This window comes from Carassius gibelio, chromosome B9, assembly GCF_023724105.1.
Source record: "Carassius gibelio isolate Cgi1373 ecotype wild population from Czech Republic chromosome B9, carGib1.2-hapl.c, whole genome shotgun sequence".
Classification (NCBI taxonomy): domain Eukaryota; kingdom Metazoa; phylum Chordata; class Actinopteri; order Cypriniformes; family Cyprinidae; genus Carassius; species Carassius gibelio.
Window position 1 is genome coordinate 20,998,303 of NC_068404.1, and position 20,742 is coordinate 21,019,044.

At 35.4% G+C, this 20,742-nt stretch overlaps 1 protein-coding gene across 1 annotated transcript in view; it reads left to right on the plus strand.

Moving 5' to 3' along the window:
* The window catches only part of lrp1bb (low density lipoprotein receptor-related protein 1Bb), a 257,531-nt gene that overhangs the window by 61,112 nt on the left and 175,677 nt on the right, over positions 1 to 20,742 (plus strand). Inside the window, exon 2 of the mRNA XM_052566199.1 lies at positions 9,966 to 10,088. Coding sequence (XP_052422159.1) covers positions 9,966 to 10,088 — 123 coding nt within the window. The remainder of the gene's footprint in view (positions 1 to 9,965; positions 10,089 to 20,742) is intronic.

A 20,742-nucleotide genomic window follows, 5' to 3' on the forward strand; every position in this document is an offset into this window, starting at 1 on the left:
GTGGGAATCAGGCAAAACTGGCACAGTGGCAACAAAATGGAAAATACTGGTGAAGCAAATGTGTGCTGAATTTGACTACTGACACTACTGACACTTCTCTTCCTGTGTGCTGCTTTATCCACACATCTAAGGGTTTCCCAGGAGATTTCAAAACCCTTTCCTTGGCCTTTAATGAGTACACCATCACTGTAGCACCCGGGCTGTCACCAATTCTTGCACAGTTTGAATACAGATGCATTGAAAGCACAAAACATATTGCAGGAATAAATAACATGAATTGGAAGTTTGTGAGGTTTAGCATTGTCTAACTAATGTCTGTGAAAGTATTGGTTTATCAAATTATGTAGAAAATGAGTTTGGAATTTTATAAATAACACAAATTTTTAATGACATTACATGTTATATATTAAGTGTGTGTGTGTGTGTGTGTAAACACACGTATGCTGCCATTTCACTATTGGTATTCATTTCATTCACTATATCCATCTATCAAATAGTTTATAAGTCAGCAATATATCTTGTACTGTACCTCTAATTTGTACGCCATGATTTATGGCATTGCAAAATTCACTCAAAAACAGTGATGCATTGTCTCTGACTCTGTTTGAGTATTAATGTGATCTTCCGTGGTGTGAATGCAAAGCGATTAACAGATTTATTTGCCAACTTAATGAATTAATTAAATTTCAAAGCTCTTTATGTCAGTCAGTTATGAATAATTTTTCAGTGCGCTTCTACATGTCTGACAACGGAACTGTATTTCTTTACATGCATCTGCTGTTGCTCTATGTATAAGATGCTATACTTGCAATTACATACTATAATTATGATGAAACGGTGTGTCTGGAAACCTGTGCTGCTAACAACCTTGTTAACTAGCTGCATGAATGAGGTCACATGTTAAGTAATGAGGCCAGCCACTAAGATGCACTGTAATTAGACACTATTTATTGCAAATAGCTATTTTTCAATTTAGCTGATCATTGCCTGTATAATGTTTTTGTTTGTTTTTTTGTTACTTTTCTAGGTTGACTGACAGTGTATCTTTGTCTGCGCGCATTTGACTCTTTGAAAACTTGACTAGCAGCTAAAATATTTGAGTCCAGTTTTGTCCTACCTTAGGCTGTTAAAGATGGATAATTTGAAATGGGCTGTTTTGCCAGTGTTCATGGTGTGTGAAAATCAAAAGCTAGTGGGATCAATACTGAGCCCTGAGGTTCAAGATTATGTGAAATCAATTCAGCCAATTGCCATTCAGCATGACAGACCCTTTATGACCCCTAACCCTAACATGCTCCATACGTGCACCGTTTGAACCTATCATATTAATGCATATGGTCATCTTATCTTAATGCAACTTCATATCTCACATTATTTCCCCTATAGTTGATGCCAGGTCAAACTTTGCTGCTCTCCAGAGGTCTTCTGCAGCAGATACTTTTATGTTCTCCACTCTTCTACCTGCAGAAGAAGATAGAGCTAATTGACTGAATAATTTGCGGCATCAGAGACGTGTCATACCCTCCTTCTGCACTCATGGTTTATAAGGCTTTTAAAAAGCAGTGATCGACTCGCATGATAGATTCAAATGGAGCATTCTGGCCTCGTTTTGCTCTTCCACCTGTTCATTGGAGTCTAACCGGACCCATATAACAGTAAAGCTAATATTGATTTTGTTGAAAAACACTCATTGGTTTCGTTGTCACACTTAATGGTTGTGTCAAAACATTTCAGACTTCCTGATAGCATACTTTTCCTTTAGAATCTGACCTCAGGGCTCAAAAGCACCTTTTAAAAACTCTTTAAATGGTTTTAATCTTTTGTCAGTAGTTCTAAGCTGTTATCATATCTTAAACGGATGGAATTGTATTAAAAACATTGTCAATAAGCTTTGGAGCAATGATTTTATGCTTTGAATCGCATTAGCATATAGCATATAGAATAGCATAGAATACCCCCCCCCCCCCCCTTCTGACTACAAAACAAACTTGGGATTCCTTTTCACTTTGTCCTTTTCTTTTGCTCAGAGCATGTCAAAGAGATCCTAAAAAGCACTTTAGGTAATTACAAATAGAAGCCAAGCTTTAGGCCCATGGGAAGAAAACTTCTCACACTCAGCCCTGTGTAATGATTCTTTAGTTCGTTCATCATTTTCTTATCTCATTGAGCTTCTAGACCTGCGGCAATGACTGTACTAGCCCTTGCTGGAAAATCAAGGGCTTCATAATTCAAAAACGATGTGCTTTTTTTTCTAGTTTAGCTAATAATTTGTGGATTTAATAGTGACTGAATTTGCTCTAGATTTCATATGGTTTTGTAAAAGGTGGGAAAAAGCCTTAGTTTCAGTATATGCCAATAGACAAAGCATTTATGCTAATTGTCCCAGCGGTAAGAGCCGACAGCTCTAAAGTCCCTGGAGAATGCCAGGGTCTGTTGATAATTGTGGTATCCTGGGTTTATTCAGATTAGCTAAGTGACTTTTTCTCCATTAGGACTGTGAATCCAAATAATGACATAAATATGGAAAGATGCAAATAGACAAACTGAATTGTCAGAGTTTTAACCTCCTTCACAGCCCCTGTGGAATAAACCCCTTCACCTGAGAGCAGCAAAAGCAGTTTAATTCAGCATTTCACAACCACCCACATTATACTGTAGCATTTCAAATGATCTCAGCATATGGAGCAACACTTTATAAGATTAGCCCATTCAGCCGTACTTATCACCACCCACATGCATAGTAACGATTACATACATATTAACTTCACCCAAAACATCAGTTATAGCCCATTATTTTTGACCTCAGATACAAGATCATTAGCAGCTGAAGGCTCTAACTTGATATTGTTATGCTAACTTTACATTTAGATCTGACTTGTGTGTCCCTGATTTTAGGGGAATGAAACTAATCAAACCTTCTGGAGAAAATGTCCTGCTGCGTGAACCCGCTGATTTCATCGGCAGATAAACTGCAGAAGCTGTAATATCAGAAGAGTTTGGGCATCGTAATCACAGCCCCCCTCTGCTGCTTCCCACACAGTGGGAAACTCCTACTGGAAATAACGGTACAAAGTGGATAAAAAAGTCTTTGTTAAGTGCTCATTTGGGAAAAGACTCTTATCGGTAAGATGGTAACATGGATTTCAAGGAACTTGAAAAAACATCTTTTAATTGTGTAAATTAAAAGAAGACGCATTTAACTTGAAGTGTATTGTTCGAGTGCTCTTCTCTGTTATCAGGACTACAGAGGCAATCTTTCCCAGCTGTAATGAAACAGTGATATCGAGAGAATAGAATCCTTCACGCCTTCCTCAAGAAGACATGTTGTTTAGGGAACCTTGACTGGTGGTTCACCTCATGGAGTGACTGAGATACTGCCTGCTTTAGTGCCCATTATCTTCCCTGATTGATAATCATGGCATGAGGGATATAAACCCATAAATGAGGCTTAGCACTGTTAAGAAGGTCAGCTGTCCATGTGACCTTGAGCGGAGAAAGGAGATTTTGCACAATTCTGATGTTTGATGAATACGGTATAGCAGAGGTCGCCAGAGATGCAAATAGGGTCATGAGAGATTTATATGAAGTATGACAGAATGTATGGTATTTGCAAATTTATTTTTAAGTAGAATTTTTAAAACTGTACAAAAAAAGTGTAAAAAGAAATATTGAAATCTTGTTCTTCAACCTTGTCTTTGGATTAATCTGTTCACAACTTGAAAAAGGTTTCCTGTGAAGACGTACTAAAGTTTTAGCAGTACATGCAAAATTAATAAGATTAATTTAATGGTGTATTTTTTGTGAGACATTACCTATAGGCCTATAAAAAAATACAAGGAAAACAGTACACAAATATTGTGAAATATCATATGTAATTTAAAATAAATGTTTTATATTGTCATACACTTTAAAATATAATTATTCCTATTCTTCAGAAATCATTCTAATATGCTGATTGCTGCTCAAACAAAATCTATTTAAATTCCAAAAAAAAAGTGTTGTAAAAGGTTGTGGAATGTAATGGCATTATATATATATATATATATATATATATATATATATATATATATATATATATATATATATATATATATATATATATTTATTTATTTATGTATAGGAAGTTTATTTGTTTTTTGCAACAGTGTCTTTACTGTAACTGGGTTACTGTGACATTTTGAATGGTAGTCTGTATATGGTGCTTAAAATATTATGTTAAATGTAGGTTATAATGAATTCAAAGGTGACCTGGATGCAAAGATGAACTCCACGTGTCAAACCCACAGCCTCAAAAGATGAATATGCAAATATGCAAGTCTCACTAACTGAGCGTCCTTAAACTACTGGCACTCTCTGCATATTTTTTGCACTTATTTTAAGCTCTCTTGTTCAGTCAGTAATAATGTATATATAGTAAAAAGTATTGTTTTCCTCAAGAATGCCACCACTTATAAGTGTGCAGCTTAATTATTTTAGACAGATGCAGTGTTAAGTCACAAAATGTTTCAGACATGTTTAAAAGGTTGAGAGCCCTCGCAGTATAGCTTTTGATGCATTGCTTTTTCATTGGCACTTTATACATAACCCTGAAACAGCATACAAGCATATAGTCGCCTATGATGCATTGTGAGTTTAAATCTATCTGATGTGTACAGAGATTTAGATGGTGCCTTTATTTGTCTTGCATCGAGCAACACCATGAAAGGAAGAATATCTTTTGAGGACTGTACATTTAAACTCACGCTCATGAATAATTCATTGTTTACAAGGTAGATTATACCAAGCAGTCGGCTTCTCTGGCAATGACTGTTAAAAATCTGACTGCGTTCCCTTTGATAATTTGTTGACATGCCCCCGCTGTTGTTTCGAAAATAAAAATGACCTCACTGGAAAAGTGAAGGTCAGGCAGAGCTTAATGAAGGCCCTGTTGTCCTTTCCTATTGATTTCTCCGCTAGCCTGGCTACACACAGTCCGACTGGCTCAGAGTTGCCATGGTAAAGGTCTTTTGGCAGAGGATGTGTTTCCTGGATGGAGTGCCTTGTGGAATTTGTAAATGTGCGGCACCTCCGAGCATCATTATCCCCTCCCTCCTCGAACTCAGCTGGCTGGCCGCACATGGGCACAAACCGGAGCCTCAAGCATGGTCTCCGCAAACCCCATTTGATGTGCTTTTTCAGCGGAAACGCAGATCAATATGAATGAAAAGTGAAGCAGAACAAATAGTTTAGCTCTCGCACTGACATTCACTGGTGTTATATGGGTGAATCTTGCTGCTAAATGACATTCTCAAGACATTTATGTAATAGGTGTCTGGTAATATTAATGTTAATCACGGTTTTCTGATCAAAACTGAGGCAGCTGACATTTAGATCAAAATACCATGTAGTATATGTCAAGGTGAGAATTAAATAGTTCACTGGCCGTCTTGGGTTGGGAAGCTCAAAAAGAGGAGCGCATGACGGTTGCATGTGTTTGTGTTAGACGCAAGGTTTAGCATGCGTGAGGTTTTATCCTTTCACAAGTGTCAGAGAAGCATTATATGGATCATATCTAATCTTGAAGGATTTTCACAGCCTTAGAATGACTTATAGCAAGATTTCCTATGAAATCTAACTAGGATAATGTCATATTACTGTGTACATTGACCTCAACATGAAAGTGTCACTTACATGGCCTAATACCTTTTTGGTGCAAATTAGGTAAATCCTTCTATGCTGTTGACATAGTTATTTTCTCTTAGCTATGATTTAATTGACAGTGATTATCTTTCTTGAGTTTGGAAATTGTTATGTTGTCTTTTCTATTATGCCACGGTAGGGTTGTCAAGGTAAGGAGACAGTCTTGGGTGCGTTGCATGACAGCGAACAGTTGGAAAGATAATGAGACTGAAGGGGCTTGAACAGCTGTTGAGCATCCGGTTAAAGCTTAAATTAAATGCAAGGTGATTCATTTCTGAGGGTTATACTGGAGCATCATTGATTCAGGCTCATTAATGGGGCTCAAAATTGTAGATGAGCATATTCAAACAGTTGTTTTGTTGTCTTTGGTATATTAGGGATGCAGTATGAAATGTAACAACATAGTTAGCCTAAGGTTAAATGCATATGTTTTTTTAGAGGTTTTATAATAATTTACTTCAATCAAATAAAAAAAATTTACACTGAAGAAAATAAAACATGGATTATTGTATGTGTACATCAAATTTATTTTGGGAGAAGTATTATTTTCCCTATTTTTACCCAAAATAGTATGAATTGGCCATTATATATATATATATATATATATATATATATATATATATATATATATATATATATATATATATATATATATATATATATATATATATATATACACACACACACACAGTACAGAAGTTTGGAAACATTACTTTTTTTATGTTTTTGAAAGAAGTTTCTTCTGCTCATCAAGCCTGAATTTATTTGATCAAATATACAGAAAAAACAGTAATATTGTGAAATATTATTAAAACTTAAAATAATAATTTTCTATTCGAACATACATAAAAAAAAAATGTATTCCTGTGATGCAAAGTTGAATTTTCAGCATCATTACTCCAGCCTTCAGTGTCACATGTAACATCAAGTCTATCACATGATCATTTAGAAATCATTCTAATATTCTTATTATGAGTGTTGGAAACAGTTCTGCTGTCTAATATATTTGATGAATAAAAGGTTAAAAAGAAACTGCATTTATTCAAAATATAAAATTATATATATATATATATATATATATATATATATATATATATATATATATATATATATATATATATATATATATATATATATATATATATATATATATATATATATTCTAATAATATATTTAATAAAAAATACTTGAGTATGACTTTCAGGTACTTTATACACCACTGTTCTAATACACGTATGAATTGCATATGTTCAAACAGCGCGGCAAACAAACTCATGGAACTGTCTCGTTAAGCCAGGGTTCCAAGTCCAAAGTGCAAAGGAGAATTATGCATTGAAACTGTTATGGCATTTTCACACACAGGACGTGGAATGTGATGCGCTATGGTACTCATTCATTTCTACGTGTGCTGCACGAGGAAGATTTGTTGCTACATCAACCAAAGTGCATGCGAAGCGGAGCACACCACTGTGCAAGCTGCCCTCGCAAAGTTCAAAACAGTTGTGTGTATATATATATATATATATATATATATATATATATATATATATATATATATATATATATTTATAGCAAATTAATTAAAGTATTAAAATATATTTTCTGTTTTTTTTTTATTGCAAAATGTATCAAATGTATAATGGAAAATGGAAATGGTTTGTGAAGATGCTTGAATGGGTTGTGCTTGAATATTTGGATTAAACAACATCATGTATATGAATTGAGCTTACTCTGTGGCATAGGCGCCTAGCGTCAAACAAGTATTTTCCTTGACATATTCATCAAACAAGATTGGCAGAGCCTCCATCTAGAGTTCTGAAGACCATCGCTTCTATTCACCAGCTCCCTGTCACAGTTTTACATATCGAAACTGACGAAATCACAAAGGCTGAGGAGCTTTAATGAGCCAAAGTTCTCTCCTCGTTGAGGTGGCAGCTTGTGTCAGAAATGAAGCTCATAATAACATGCCAGTCCAAGCTTCACTGAACATTTCCTTCTGTTATGGTAATGGGTTACCGCTACCTCATCAAAGAGTTAGGGCCGTTGTTATTTTTATCTTCCTTCTTCGTGCCTGTATGAAATTATCTCTGAATGACCGCTGCATTTAGTGGTTCAGTGTAGCATTCCCTCCATTCAGATGTTAATTCCGTTTTTGCGTCAGAAAACAAATGATGCAAGATTTTATTCCTTGGCAGTTTTTCTTTTTGTACATTTTGAACTTTCTGTGGAGAATTTACTGAAACAGAGCTGTGGAAGCATCAAACACTCGAGTCAAGAAGTGAAGGCCTCTTGAGGTCTGCTGAGGGGAGGTAAAGTGGCATCACTGGTCATTCCAATAATTCAAATTGGGCTATGCTTTAAAGGGCATCCCGACATGAAAGCAGATACACATCTGTGGACAGATGCCGCTCCAAGGCTCTGAAGTTGCCTCTTTTATGGGTTTTGCAGCTTGCGAAAGAAACTCTCCTCAGGTAAAAGGAATGTTTTTTAAATGGTAACCAATTCAGCTGCAAAGATAAAGATGCCTTCAGACTGGACTCAGGAGATCTTTTATTCGGAGGCCTGACCAAACCTTTCCTCTCCTTGGCTATTTTTCCTCCAGTTGAATTTGATTCAGGTGAACTTTTTTTGTTTTTAACTGTCAGTCAGCATTTTCCTGCAAAATATGAAGCTAGTATCGCTTTGGCTTGAAATCTGTTTCAATAACCACTCATCCGAAAATATAGACATGTCTTTTTAAAGCCACTACAACAATCAAATCACCGTCACTATTCATTCGGGGCAGCAGAATTGCTGTTGTTTTTGTTAGTAAGAATGAAGGACAGAGGGCAGTCCTCATCATATTCCCTGTAATTGCTTTTTGACTGATGTGCAGCTGCCATTGAATTGAATCAGGCCAGATTACCAACCGAGTTTCAGAGCCACTGTGGCTCAAAAGAAAGTGAATCAATTGTAGAAGAACCCAGCCCTCAAACAATTTGCTAGATCCATTCTTTCCCATAGAACTAATCTTCAGTCATGCTATAGAGAAATGGAGCAGTGCCTCTTATTATAAGATGTGCAAGAACACATTTGGATTTTAAAATTATGTAGGATCAATTTGTGAAGTCAGTTGTCTGGTGCTGAATTCCCATGTTGCTGCATTTGAAGATGTGTATCTGTGTATTTCTAACTTAAGAAAACACCAGTTTATAATTACACGACATGTTCAATAGTGCAAGTGCTTTGTTCAGTTCCTATTTGTAAGTGAGATATTAAAGAGATGAAATTTAATGTGATTGACTCATGCATATGTCAACTTGAACTTCTTTTGCGTTCCACCAAAGAAAGTCATAAAGAATTGAAATGAACCTGAAGGTGAGTAAATTAAAAAAAAAAAAAAAAATTGAAGCTTCTTTAAAAACAAAGCATTGCAATAGGTTATGGATTTCATGTGACCAGAACCAGAACAAGGTAGCATTCCTTGGCATGTAGCAGTGAGCTACAGTCGTAGTGTGTGGAATTGGGAATTGTTCAATATACAAGTTCCAAAATGTACCACTATCAAAGCATTAAATGTAGAGGTGTAGTGAGAAACACTGTTCATTTACAGTTTGTTGTGGCCTAATTTTGAGGCCTGCAGCTTGAAAGAGATAAAGAGTTTGAGAAAGACAGAGAGGGAGAGACTGGGAGCAAGATGAAACCGTTTGACATTTATAATTCTGTCCCTTGATAGTGAATTTGCTTGGCGGGGATTGTGTGTGTGTGTGTGTGTGTGTGTAGTAATGTGGTGGTGGGGCACAGCAAGGACAGAGAGCAGTGGTGCATAGAATTATCACTTGCATTCCTGCTCAACATTTCAGATTTGGAGCATTTTGGATCATAATCATTTTGATATGTTCATAAATCATGTAGCTTCTTTAGAAGGGACATGTGTGGCCCAGTTCTGAGTAATACCTGAAGGATTCTCATGGCTGCTTGATATTCTGATCTTATAGTCGTGTTTTTTCTTGTAAATATCACTGGACGTCAGGTTTTTTGTACCGACAAAAGAGAACGGAAGAATGATGTTCTGATGTTACTGAAACTGAAATCGCCCTTAATACTGATTATTCCTGTCTGACTGTTCAGTAAAATTTATTGACATCACATTCATGTCACTATAATGAATTATTGTGAGTTCATGCATTTCATGGATACTTACTAATCATTATTTTTATTACACAATCATGTAATTTAGACATTTAATAACTGTCCTGCACCTCATTCCATACTCCATCTCTGTCTCCACCCCCTCTCTCATTAGAACCCATTTTGTGTGACGTTGGAGAGTTTCTGTGCGGTGACCAGCTGACCTGTGTGTCCGAGAGCTGGCTTTGTGATGGGGAACCAGACTGTCCAGATGGTTCTGATGAGGTTCTGGACAAATGTAAGTAACCATTAAACCAACCCACAATGCCTCAAAACAGATCATTATGTCAACATCACTGCATTCCCATATCTCTGTGCACCAAATAATCAGCATCAGCCTGCGCTTCAATGTTCCTCACTTTATTTCATTCCAGGTGGAACTTCACATGCAAATTGTGGGGAATGATAGCTGGGAATTTTAAAGAGATGGAAGTGTCCTGTTTTTAATATTTAATTGTATTCATGAAAAGATCTATCAGTTTAGGCTAAAACCTTGTGCCCAATTGCTTCATGTAGATGCAGGACATTTCTAGAAGAGCTTAATTTATTACAGATTCCAGGCACAGTGGGTCAACTATTCTCACCACTGGTATTCTATTATCATTTAGATTAATCATGTTCGCTCTGTTTTATTTATAATGTCTTAGAATGGATTCCAGGCGTATTTATCATGGGGATTTTGTGGGGCTCATTACCATAGATTATGTATCGATAGGAAATGCGTTTCAATCAGCTTTTCGCAACAAAATGTGCAGTGCAATTTAATGTGTTTGTAAGCCAACACAGATTGGTATCGCATGAGTGTACTAACAGCACTCCAATGGCATGGGTAATTTTATTCATGTGTTTGTGCATATATTGGGCTTCCCGAGGTTACCGTGTTGCTTACAATAGTGGAGTAAAATCAATGAGTAAGCAGTGCTGTCCCTTTAATCTATGAAGCTGTATGTATGTATACATACTAGGGCCGAGACTCGATAAAAAAAAATAATCTAATTAATTGGAGGCTTTGTAATTAATTAATCGAAATTAATCGCATTTTAATCGCATATAAATATTTGACCTGAGAACAGTGAGAAGTTTTTTTTTTTTTCACATGGATTTATAGTATACCATTGAATAATGACTGAATACATAAGCTTAAGCAACAAAATATTGTTTATTTTTGTTCAACCAAGTCTAGCAGACCAGTGCAATTGCATATTTAGAAACAATTTAGAAATAGTACATTTCAGAAATTCAGGAAGCTTATAGGTGCTGGAACCTTCTGTAAAGTGTTTTTTTAAGTAATAAATAATACTGTCAATTACATTCAGAACATTGGAAACACTGACTATTAGAAAACATCTCTCTGTTGCTTCAGAGGCCATAACATACTAAGTCCAACTCAATAACCTTGGCCAAAACAATAAAGAGTTTAACATAAACTGTTGCACCAACAAAATAATACATAGTTCAACATAAAGTGTAAAGTCCACGCTAGCTGCTATATGTTTTGTGTTGAGGTGATACTTGAGGCTCGATGTGCTGCTGCGGTGATATGCGAACGCTAGTTGGTGCTCCAGTATAATCGGTCCCGCCGAAACTTTCCGCGGTGCAAAAATATGTTATTAAAAATGCGGGAATTTTTTTTCTGTAATTAATTAATCTTAGTTAACGCGTTATTTTTTGTGTAATTAATTAATCTCAATTAACGCGTTAAAGTCCCGGCCCTAATACATACAGCTTCATAGATTCGTAGATGTATTTATCTATATAGTTAGACAGTCCTAATCATATAGAGCTGCCAAGGACTGAAAGAAGCACATTAGAAAAATAAAACAATTGTCAATGTACATTTTCTCCATAAGAGGTAAAATAAAGATCTAAGATATAGATTGTCCAATTTTAAAACCATATAAATTGTTTGGCTAAAAATTATCTATTAAATTATTAAACAAAACATTTTCCAAAAATGGTAGCTGTGGGGTAAGATGTGCCATCTGCTTCAGCGAAAGCAGTGTCAGTAACTCAACTGATGTTGATGATAAGCTTTGCATTTAAATGCAGGAAATACTTTGGAAATGCATTGCTCTTGTTAAAATGGTACCCAGTTTCTTTTCCAAAAATCTGAGGGAGTGCTGGCAAAGAAAAAAACAATCACCTTTCAAAGAAAACAATCAAGAGTTTGATTCCCACACTGAAGAAGCTACCTCAGCCACACAAAAACTGGACAACTACTACAGTAGGACATATTTCATATTTACCAGCAGCTTTGGTTGTTGGAATGTGCAATAAGAAAATATATACGTTTCTTCAGTCTAATAATGGATCTTTTGAATGCTTTTTTTTTTTTTGCAAGAGCACCCCCTCACCCCCTGTGAATAATGTTAAACTTGAATATATTATAATTAGCACTGGTTTAAGACTCTAAAGTTGGATAGTAAAATGGGATTTTTATTTTATTTTGTATATCATTGCATATCATGAGCTTATTTGATTCAATTTAACCCCCTCAGTCACCCCTTTTTAATTATTATGCAATCCTTTTTTTCCTATGGTCCTGCATTCTGGACACTTTCCTCTAATGTTAGTTGATAGCAGACATTGAAATTTAATAAGATTCATTAATTCCATCTCTATCTTCTTTCTCCTTGACTAGAGGTTAACTTAAGTAAAAGGTGACACAGCTTACCCCACTCTGTGCTCTAACTACTTTAATTTATCCTCACCTTTTTTAGGCTAAGACACTTCATTAATTTTAACTCTTGATAGAAAGGACACAATTTATTTAAAGTCATCGTTCTGAGAAGCTGGAATTCTTATTCATTGGTTAACACTCAGACCAATCTTCAAAGTAATTAAAATTTTGAAGCATCTTATTGCTTGTTGTAATTGGCAAGTAAGTGCCTAACTAATGTATCACTCACAGTGGGACTGTTTATTTTATATTATGTCACTACTGATATTCCTCAAGTAAGACTTGCTTGAAAACACCTTAAACGACTGTCTCCTTCTTCTTATGTAACTGAATCTAGTTATAAAGCGATACTGCAGAAGCTTTTGCCTCTCGGCTCATATTCATGTCTCAAGTCGCATTATATTATGATGTTCAACTCTTAATTCTATTAGTTTTATAATAAGATTTACCTGTATTGTTTTTAATTTCTGAGTCTGGCGGTTACCTGATATTAAGTCCTTGGTTTTCATGTTATAGTGATTGCTTTTGCTGTTCCAGTTTCTGGACTGTGCATATTCCTAGCGTTGGTGTGCCCAAGTTCTGCCACCACAGAGAAATGTAATCACCGCATTCCCAGGGCCTCCAGGGAAGGGCAGCTGCACATTTTCAGTGCCACATGGCCAGCAGGGACCTGGATAGGCTGCCCATCCAGCTTCCCTATGGGACCAGCCCGACATCTTGGGTTATCAGGGGAGCTTGGAGACAGCCCACTTTCCTGTAATGAAGAAAAACGTGTTGTGATGACAGTCTTAGAGCTTTCCAAGCACATCGTGCTATTTCTTATATTGGTCAGTGGAGTATGGCCCGTCATGTGCAGTGAATGTTTTGACATGAGTTATGAGTAGAATGACCACACAGCCAAAATGATTCCTGTATCGCTGAAAAGAATTATGGGTAGACTAAAAGCTCACAGAGAAGCGGCTTCTTGGGTTTTAATGAAACGATATGGTTAATTTCATTCTGTTCCATATGCTCCTGCCTTTTGTCTTGAGCACAGTGTTCTTTATCAGGAAATACAAAGACATGCTTCAGTGACAAATTGCTCAACTCTTTTTTCTTTTCTTTTTTTCTTTTCCTCCCTTGAAGTTTGAATTGAACAGAGAGGGTGAGCGAGATTGATTTTTGTTTTGTTCTCATTTTTGTTCTGGGCAAAACATTAACTCACAACACTCAGGCGATGCAAGCGGTGAGCCACAAGGCGAGCACATGATGTTCTTGTTTTTGAAGAGATGACAGCTGTTTTCTTTAGACATCTTTCAAGTTAATTGTACATTACTGGCCCTTAAACCCTTCTTTGATCAACTATGATATACTGTAGAACCTGAATTTAACTTTTACAAGAAGCTCTTCGTGTAATTCCATTCACACAGAAAACTATTTTTTATGGTTTTTTTTATATATAAAAGTTAAATATGCAGAAGACATAAACATTTATATTTAAAGAAGTTGAAATTAAGCTAAATGCTAAATTAATGTAATACTATTCAGTAGATTTACATAATATACAAGTACAGGTACATCAATAATGGTTATAGTTATTATAAGCAAAAAAAAAAAAAATCTGTGCATATATAATCTAGTACAATATATTTCGTTTTGTGGTCTTGCAAAAATAGCTTGTTTGTCGCTTTCCATCTAGAATAGAATGCATAGAAACGCGTATGGATTTTATGAGCACTCCTCTCCGGGCAGTTTACTATGGCCCCCTTATACTGAAATAAATGGAGAGTAAATGTGCCTATTCCCCAAGAGAACTGACACCTGCGGAAAGGAAGTTTGGAAGGTAATGTAGCATAGCATCTTGTTGTTGAACTGTGGGACAGGCATTATGCAATGTTTACCTCAATAGCCGCCTCTGAGCGTAGAATGAAATGCTAACAAAATAGACTGTGCAGGGGACATTTATGAGATCATCAGGTGACATTCAACATGATTAACATCTTTTGAGTTCTGTGTTTCACGTACAGTAGAGTATGTCTTGGAAGTGAATATGTACCATTACCACTAATATGTACCATTTAGGAGTAAACAGGTACAGTTATGTACATTTTAGCTTTTGTACCATAGGTTACTGTCCCAGTTGCAGCTAACCCTTTTTTTCAGAGAGGAATGGGCATTGTTTTGCGTGTTATGCAATTATTTAGTGCTGTCAAACGATTTATTGCATCCAAAATAAACGTTTTTTTGTACATACTATATGTGTGTACTGTATATGTTTGTACTCTAAATATACACACATGCATGTATATATTTTAGAAAAATATATGTTTATAATATAAATATATACATGTAAATATATGTAAATATTTTCTAAATATGTACTGTATGTGTCTGTATTTAGATATACATAATAAATATACACAGTACACACACATATATTATGTAAACAATTTTTCTTTGGGATGCGATTAATCGTGATTAAACATTTGGCAGCATTACAATTATTTGAGACAAATATATCGTCTGGAAATGTTCAGAGCACAAGCTGCTGTCATTTTTTTTTTCTTCTTATGATTTCTGTATTGTCTCACAACATCAAGATGAGCCAAATCAAAGCAGCTTATTAGAATGACATTTTTAAAATGGGAATTTCATTATTGGTACTTTCTAATTTCTCTCAGTTGTTAGATACAGTTACAGCACACATATATAGACATCAAATGGTCAAATGTATGGTTATATGCACTTAGGCATCTGTACAGATTGAAAATCCCTACTAATAATAATAATAATAATAATAATAATAAAAGTCTAAGCCTTTAAAATCATGAAAAATTGCCCACAGAGAACATAATTAAAAAAACAGGCAGTGTTCCTTACTAAGACTTAAATATAGTTGAATTGGCAAGTACTCAATCAGATTAAATGTGATAAAAGAGTAAAACGTGTTTTCTTCACCTTATTGTGGCCATCAAAATATATTGAATAAATGCATGCATGAGTGTGTATAGCATATATATCATAACTTCAGACATCCAGGGGGTTTGGCATGTAAGCAGGGAGCTTTGGAGATGATCCTTTTAATTTAGTGGGAGCCTCTGTGCAGTGAGAGCCAAGCTGATTCACTTCCTGTGGATGATGCCATCTGCTTGGGGGCAGCAAACAAACAGACAGACCAAACAAAGGCAAAGCTTTCTTCACTCTCTGTGCATGAATCATGCAGAGTTGGGTGCAGCTTAAATAAGATTGAGACTTGATTTTATTTTTTTAAACTGAGAGATTGTCAGATGTAAAGGTTTTACCTAGTGCGTATGCTTTTTTATGTGTGTTATTGATTTTTTTTTTTTTAGCAAAAAAAAACTATAGATTGGTTTTACTATGCAGTATTATATTTTATGTGTTACAATGTTCTGGGTAAAATATTATTACTATGTGATGTAAATACATTTTTGTTAATATTTTTAAAAGATGTAAATATTAGTACTTAGTTGTCTTTCACCATAATAGCACATTTTATTTTATTTTATTTTATTTTATTTTATTTTATTTTATTTTATTCACAAAGGGGTTAATGCTGTAGCTTCTAAATTGAAAATAAATGTATTGCAATTAATTAAGATTCTGCCTTTATAATAAAAATATTTTAAACAAAACTTCTTGAGGCTATTATTTTAATAGATTAATTAATTAAAATAATTAATTTATTAGATTAAATAATTTTTTATGACATCATCTTAAGAAAGTTAAACAGCAGCACATGTGCACTGAGCATTTAAAAAAAAACAAATTGTAATGTATGAAATTATAAAAATACTTTTATAGTTGTTCAGTCATTTGTTTGTTTGTTTGTTCATTTGTTCTTTCATTCTTTCATTCGTTCAGTTGATTGAAAGTTGCTGCTTAACAGGAATTAATTTATATGTATAAATTTATATGTAATGATGTTTGCTGTTCATTCTGTTTATTCACTCATCTCTATAGTATTAATGCTACATCAGGTCTGGTTACATTGAGTTTGTAAAGATTTTGTCATATTATATTTTGGAATAAATAGTTTTTCTTGGCAGATATTGTGCTGCCATAGTTAGAGATTCTTTTTCTTTTCTTGACAGATCTTCGAGTTTCACTGCCGTCTTCTCTCTTTCGCTCCTCTGCTCCCTTTGTTAGGGACAAAATCACTAGCTTGTCAGCAGCAGCCCTGTGAAAAGAGCATATTTCAACACCTTGACAGCTTTGCTGTCACGATACCTCTGGATGACACCAAACTACTAAAGCCTACATTAGCCCCCTGCTGTTGTCTAAGAGAACTCTGTTGGTATACGCTAAGCTTAGAGGCAGGAGAGCAAACAGATGGTTTTCATTCAGTGAGGAAATTGTCTACTGTGAGGCACAATAGCATAGGGACCTTCACCTTCCGCAATAATGACGAAACTAACACCACATCTTTGTGAATAATCTGTGCCTGTATGTTATGTGGCAGCATGATCCCTTTCAAAAACGGATCCTCAGTTAAACAAACAGAAAAGTCTAGACGTATTATAAGATCATTCTAGACATGTTTCAACCCATCGTCTATTATGTCTGCAGTGCTTCCCACAAAGTGTTGCCTTTGCCAGAGCTACTTTATGTGCAATTCAGACAGATCTCTAGTTTAGTCAATGAATCATGCCTTTGTCACCATAAAATGGTCTGATCGCAATAATATTTGTAGGTATTTATACGTAACACTTGCATTTTCCCTTCATTTGATCATAATGCATGCAAGAAATATGTGACTAATAAAATCACATTGCAAACAACCATATGAGACAGAGAACGGCCAGTGTCATCATTTACTCATCAGATGTACAGAATATGAATTTATTTCTTCTACAGAGCACAAAAGATGATGCTTTGAAGAATCTTGTGGTCCGGGCAACATTAGACCCCATTGACTTTCATTGTATGGGCATTTATCTTTGAAAAAAGTATAAACAGCATCTTCAGATGGCAGGAAATGGCAGTTCGACTGGACAACAGTCATATTGTATACAGTGACAGTCACCGAAGACATGCATTTTAACATTCATTCCGCGGTTTGGATGACCAACATCCCTTGAAGGCAAGTCAGCATAACAGCATGCTGGAAAGTACAGTAGTCTATTTTCTCTGAAGGACAGGATGTGAATCTTTACAATTATTAATATCACAGAATAATTTTCTCTATGTGAATCCTGTCTGCTATGTCTGCAGATCTCTTTCCCCCGAATTTTATAGAGTTGGGACCAAGCCAAGGGTTATTCTGTTCTTATGAGTACAGTACATTTATTCCCAGAGTAATGGACTGGCAGACTTGAAAACAATGCTGTAAAATATGTCCTTTGCAAATAATTGTTTGCAGAGAAGTTGTTTTTTTGGCTCTGTTTCTCCAAAGAAGCTATGCATTATTTATATGAATGACATTAATACTAAGGTGTTTTCTCTGGAATGGAGCCCGTACGGCGATCTACATAACAACAGACATCAAAAGATCTGGGTATATAAATTCTATCAGCTTTGCAACGGATCCAAACACAAAACCTTCTGAATGCACTGGGTCTTTGAAAGGGACTAAATAGCAGTGTTTAAAAATGCATGAAAGTGTGAATGTGCCGATTCTCCTGCAGGGGCTTGGGTGTGATGTATGGACACTTTATTGAGCAGTGAGTGGTTTTGAATGTGATGTATTAACAGACGGTGCATTGGAAGGCATAGCCCGGCGGAGGAAGTGATGGCTCCATTTCATAGGATGTTGATTACATTACTCTGTGATGATGAATTAGTTTAATTAAATCCAACCAATGATTTACAGAGGATACATGCCAATAAGCAGTGAGAAACAATGGGCTCTGTGCATGTTACTGCCCTGTGGAATTTCTTATTCAAGTTTCTGTTTCTTTGAGGGAGAAGAGGGAAGCTGTGGTGTAGTTGTTAAGGTCCAGGTGCTGGTAACTGAAATGTTACACGCTTGATCTCCTAAATTGAGTCGTTATCTTGTTTATGATGCCATTATATGTCATTCATTATACAGTTGTTCCTGTTAGTTGAAATAATACAGTATATATATATATATATATATATTTGATAAAATACTATATATAATTTTTTGCATTTGCTTAAGACAACATACACTGTTTAAAAGTTTGAGATCGTTTTATCGCTGTTGAAAATATATAATTGTTTTGTTAATACTTTTATCCAACAAAAAAAAAGCATTACATTTATCAGTAATTCACAGTAAAGACTTGCATTGTTACATTTCAAATAAATGTTATTTTTCTCTTTTTTGAATCCTTGCAAAAACACAGTTTCACAAAAATATTAAGCAGTGCAAATTGTTCTTTAAACAATGGTACATTTGTTTAGTCAACCAAATATGTCTCACAAGTAAACAGAATATTATACCTGGGCAAAAATCTGTCAACATTTCACTAGGCAAATTCCTCAAAAATAATCATCATCATCCATAGGCCTTAATTAGGCTGTCGGCTGTGCCATTAAAAACACATCCTCATCTAAAATATCCTAGTCTTTAAAATCCAATAAATCCAAGTGTTTTCATTAGAGCCCCACATAGTGTATGGACATGGGAGGGGGCATGTGAAATTGTCCTTACATTGAGATAACAGATGCAGACAGTGTGGCCTGAAGCTAATCTCTTTGACATTTGAAGATAAACCCAGGTGGACATTGGATGGAATGCCACTGCCTCTCAGAACCAACTTTAAGAACACAAACTCTGCACCCCATGTAAATGACAAATATAGCTTCTGAGAGTAAAGAAAGGAGGGGAATTACAATGCTTCTCTCTTAGGATAGTGAAAAATACACAATACCGCAACACCTACGCAACCTTGACAGATTGCTGTACTGTTGCCAAGAGCATCAACAAGAGGCCGATAACTAAAAGAGCTAATAAACAGCACGAAACAAGGAATTCAAGTGACATGTTTGTACATAACCACAAGGGTTGTGGCTGCTCAGTCAAAGGTGTTACATTTTCAGAGTACTTCAATCCTTGTTTATATGAGTGAATTTAAACTAGATTTGTGTATCCTGAAGGAAATAACCACTGTTTACAAAAAATATTGTGACAGTTTTCTGAAAGTTGTCGATTTTTAGCTTTGATTCTGTGTAAATGAAAGCCAAAGGTTATGACACTAAGCACACGTCATGTTTTCTTATTCCGAGAAATGCCTTTGAGACTCTTCTTCTGTAAATGTCTGACAGACATACATGTTTGGAAAGACCCGAGGGTAAGTAAATAATGATAGAATTTGCATTTTTGTTGTGTACGTTGGTAGTGAACGACACAATGAAATTAGCCCAGCACAACAGGAAAAAGCCACAACACACAAAAAAATAGAATAACAGGGCGGAAACAAGTCGCAAAACCAAATCAAGTCGCAGCGCAATGGAAACAAGCAACAACACAGCAAAATTAGTAAAAACACGACAAAAACAAGCACATCACAATGAAATTAGCACAACACAACGGAAACAAGCTTCAACACAATGAAAACCAGGCACAACCCAATTTAAAAAAGCTGCAACACGACACAATTAGCACAATACGATTGAAACAAGCCACATCGCAGCAAAATGATCACGACACAATGAAATTAGTCCTATGCGCTGTGATCTTGTGATTTGGTTATGTTGTGTACTACTAGGCCACTGCATCAAACAGCATAGTGTGCATCTGAACATATAAGTACATGGAAAGTGGAAAGGGAAATAGGTTGTATGTACATGACGTCATTGCTGTGAAGCGAATTTCAGCTGGAGGGCAGGAAGTTTATATATATATATGAATTTAATATATATATATATATATTCCAATCAAATTGAAAAAAGTTAGAGAAAAACGTACTGTACCATGGTATAACAGTAATACTCACTCTCTCAAGAAATTAACTCGTAGTCTTGAACGCAAATGGAGAAAAACTAACTTAGAAGTTTTTAGAATTGCATGGAAAAACAGTATGTCCAGCTATAGACAGGCTCTAAAAACTGCTAGGGCAGAGCATATACACAAACTCATTGAAAATAACCAAAACAATCCTAGGTTTTTATTTAGCACAGTGGCTAAGTTAACAAATTACCAGATGCCACCTGATTCAAATATTCCACCAACATTAAATAGTAATGACTTTATGAATTTCTTCACTGATAAAATAGATAACATTAGAAATACAATAGCGAATGTAGATTC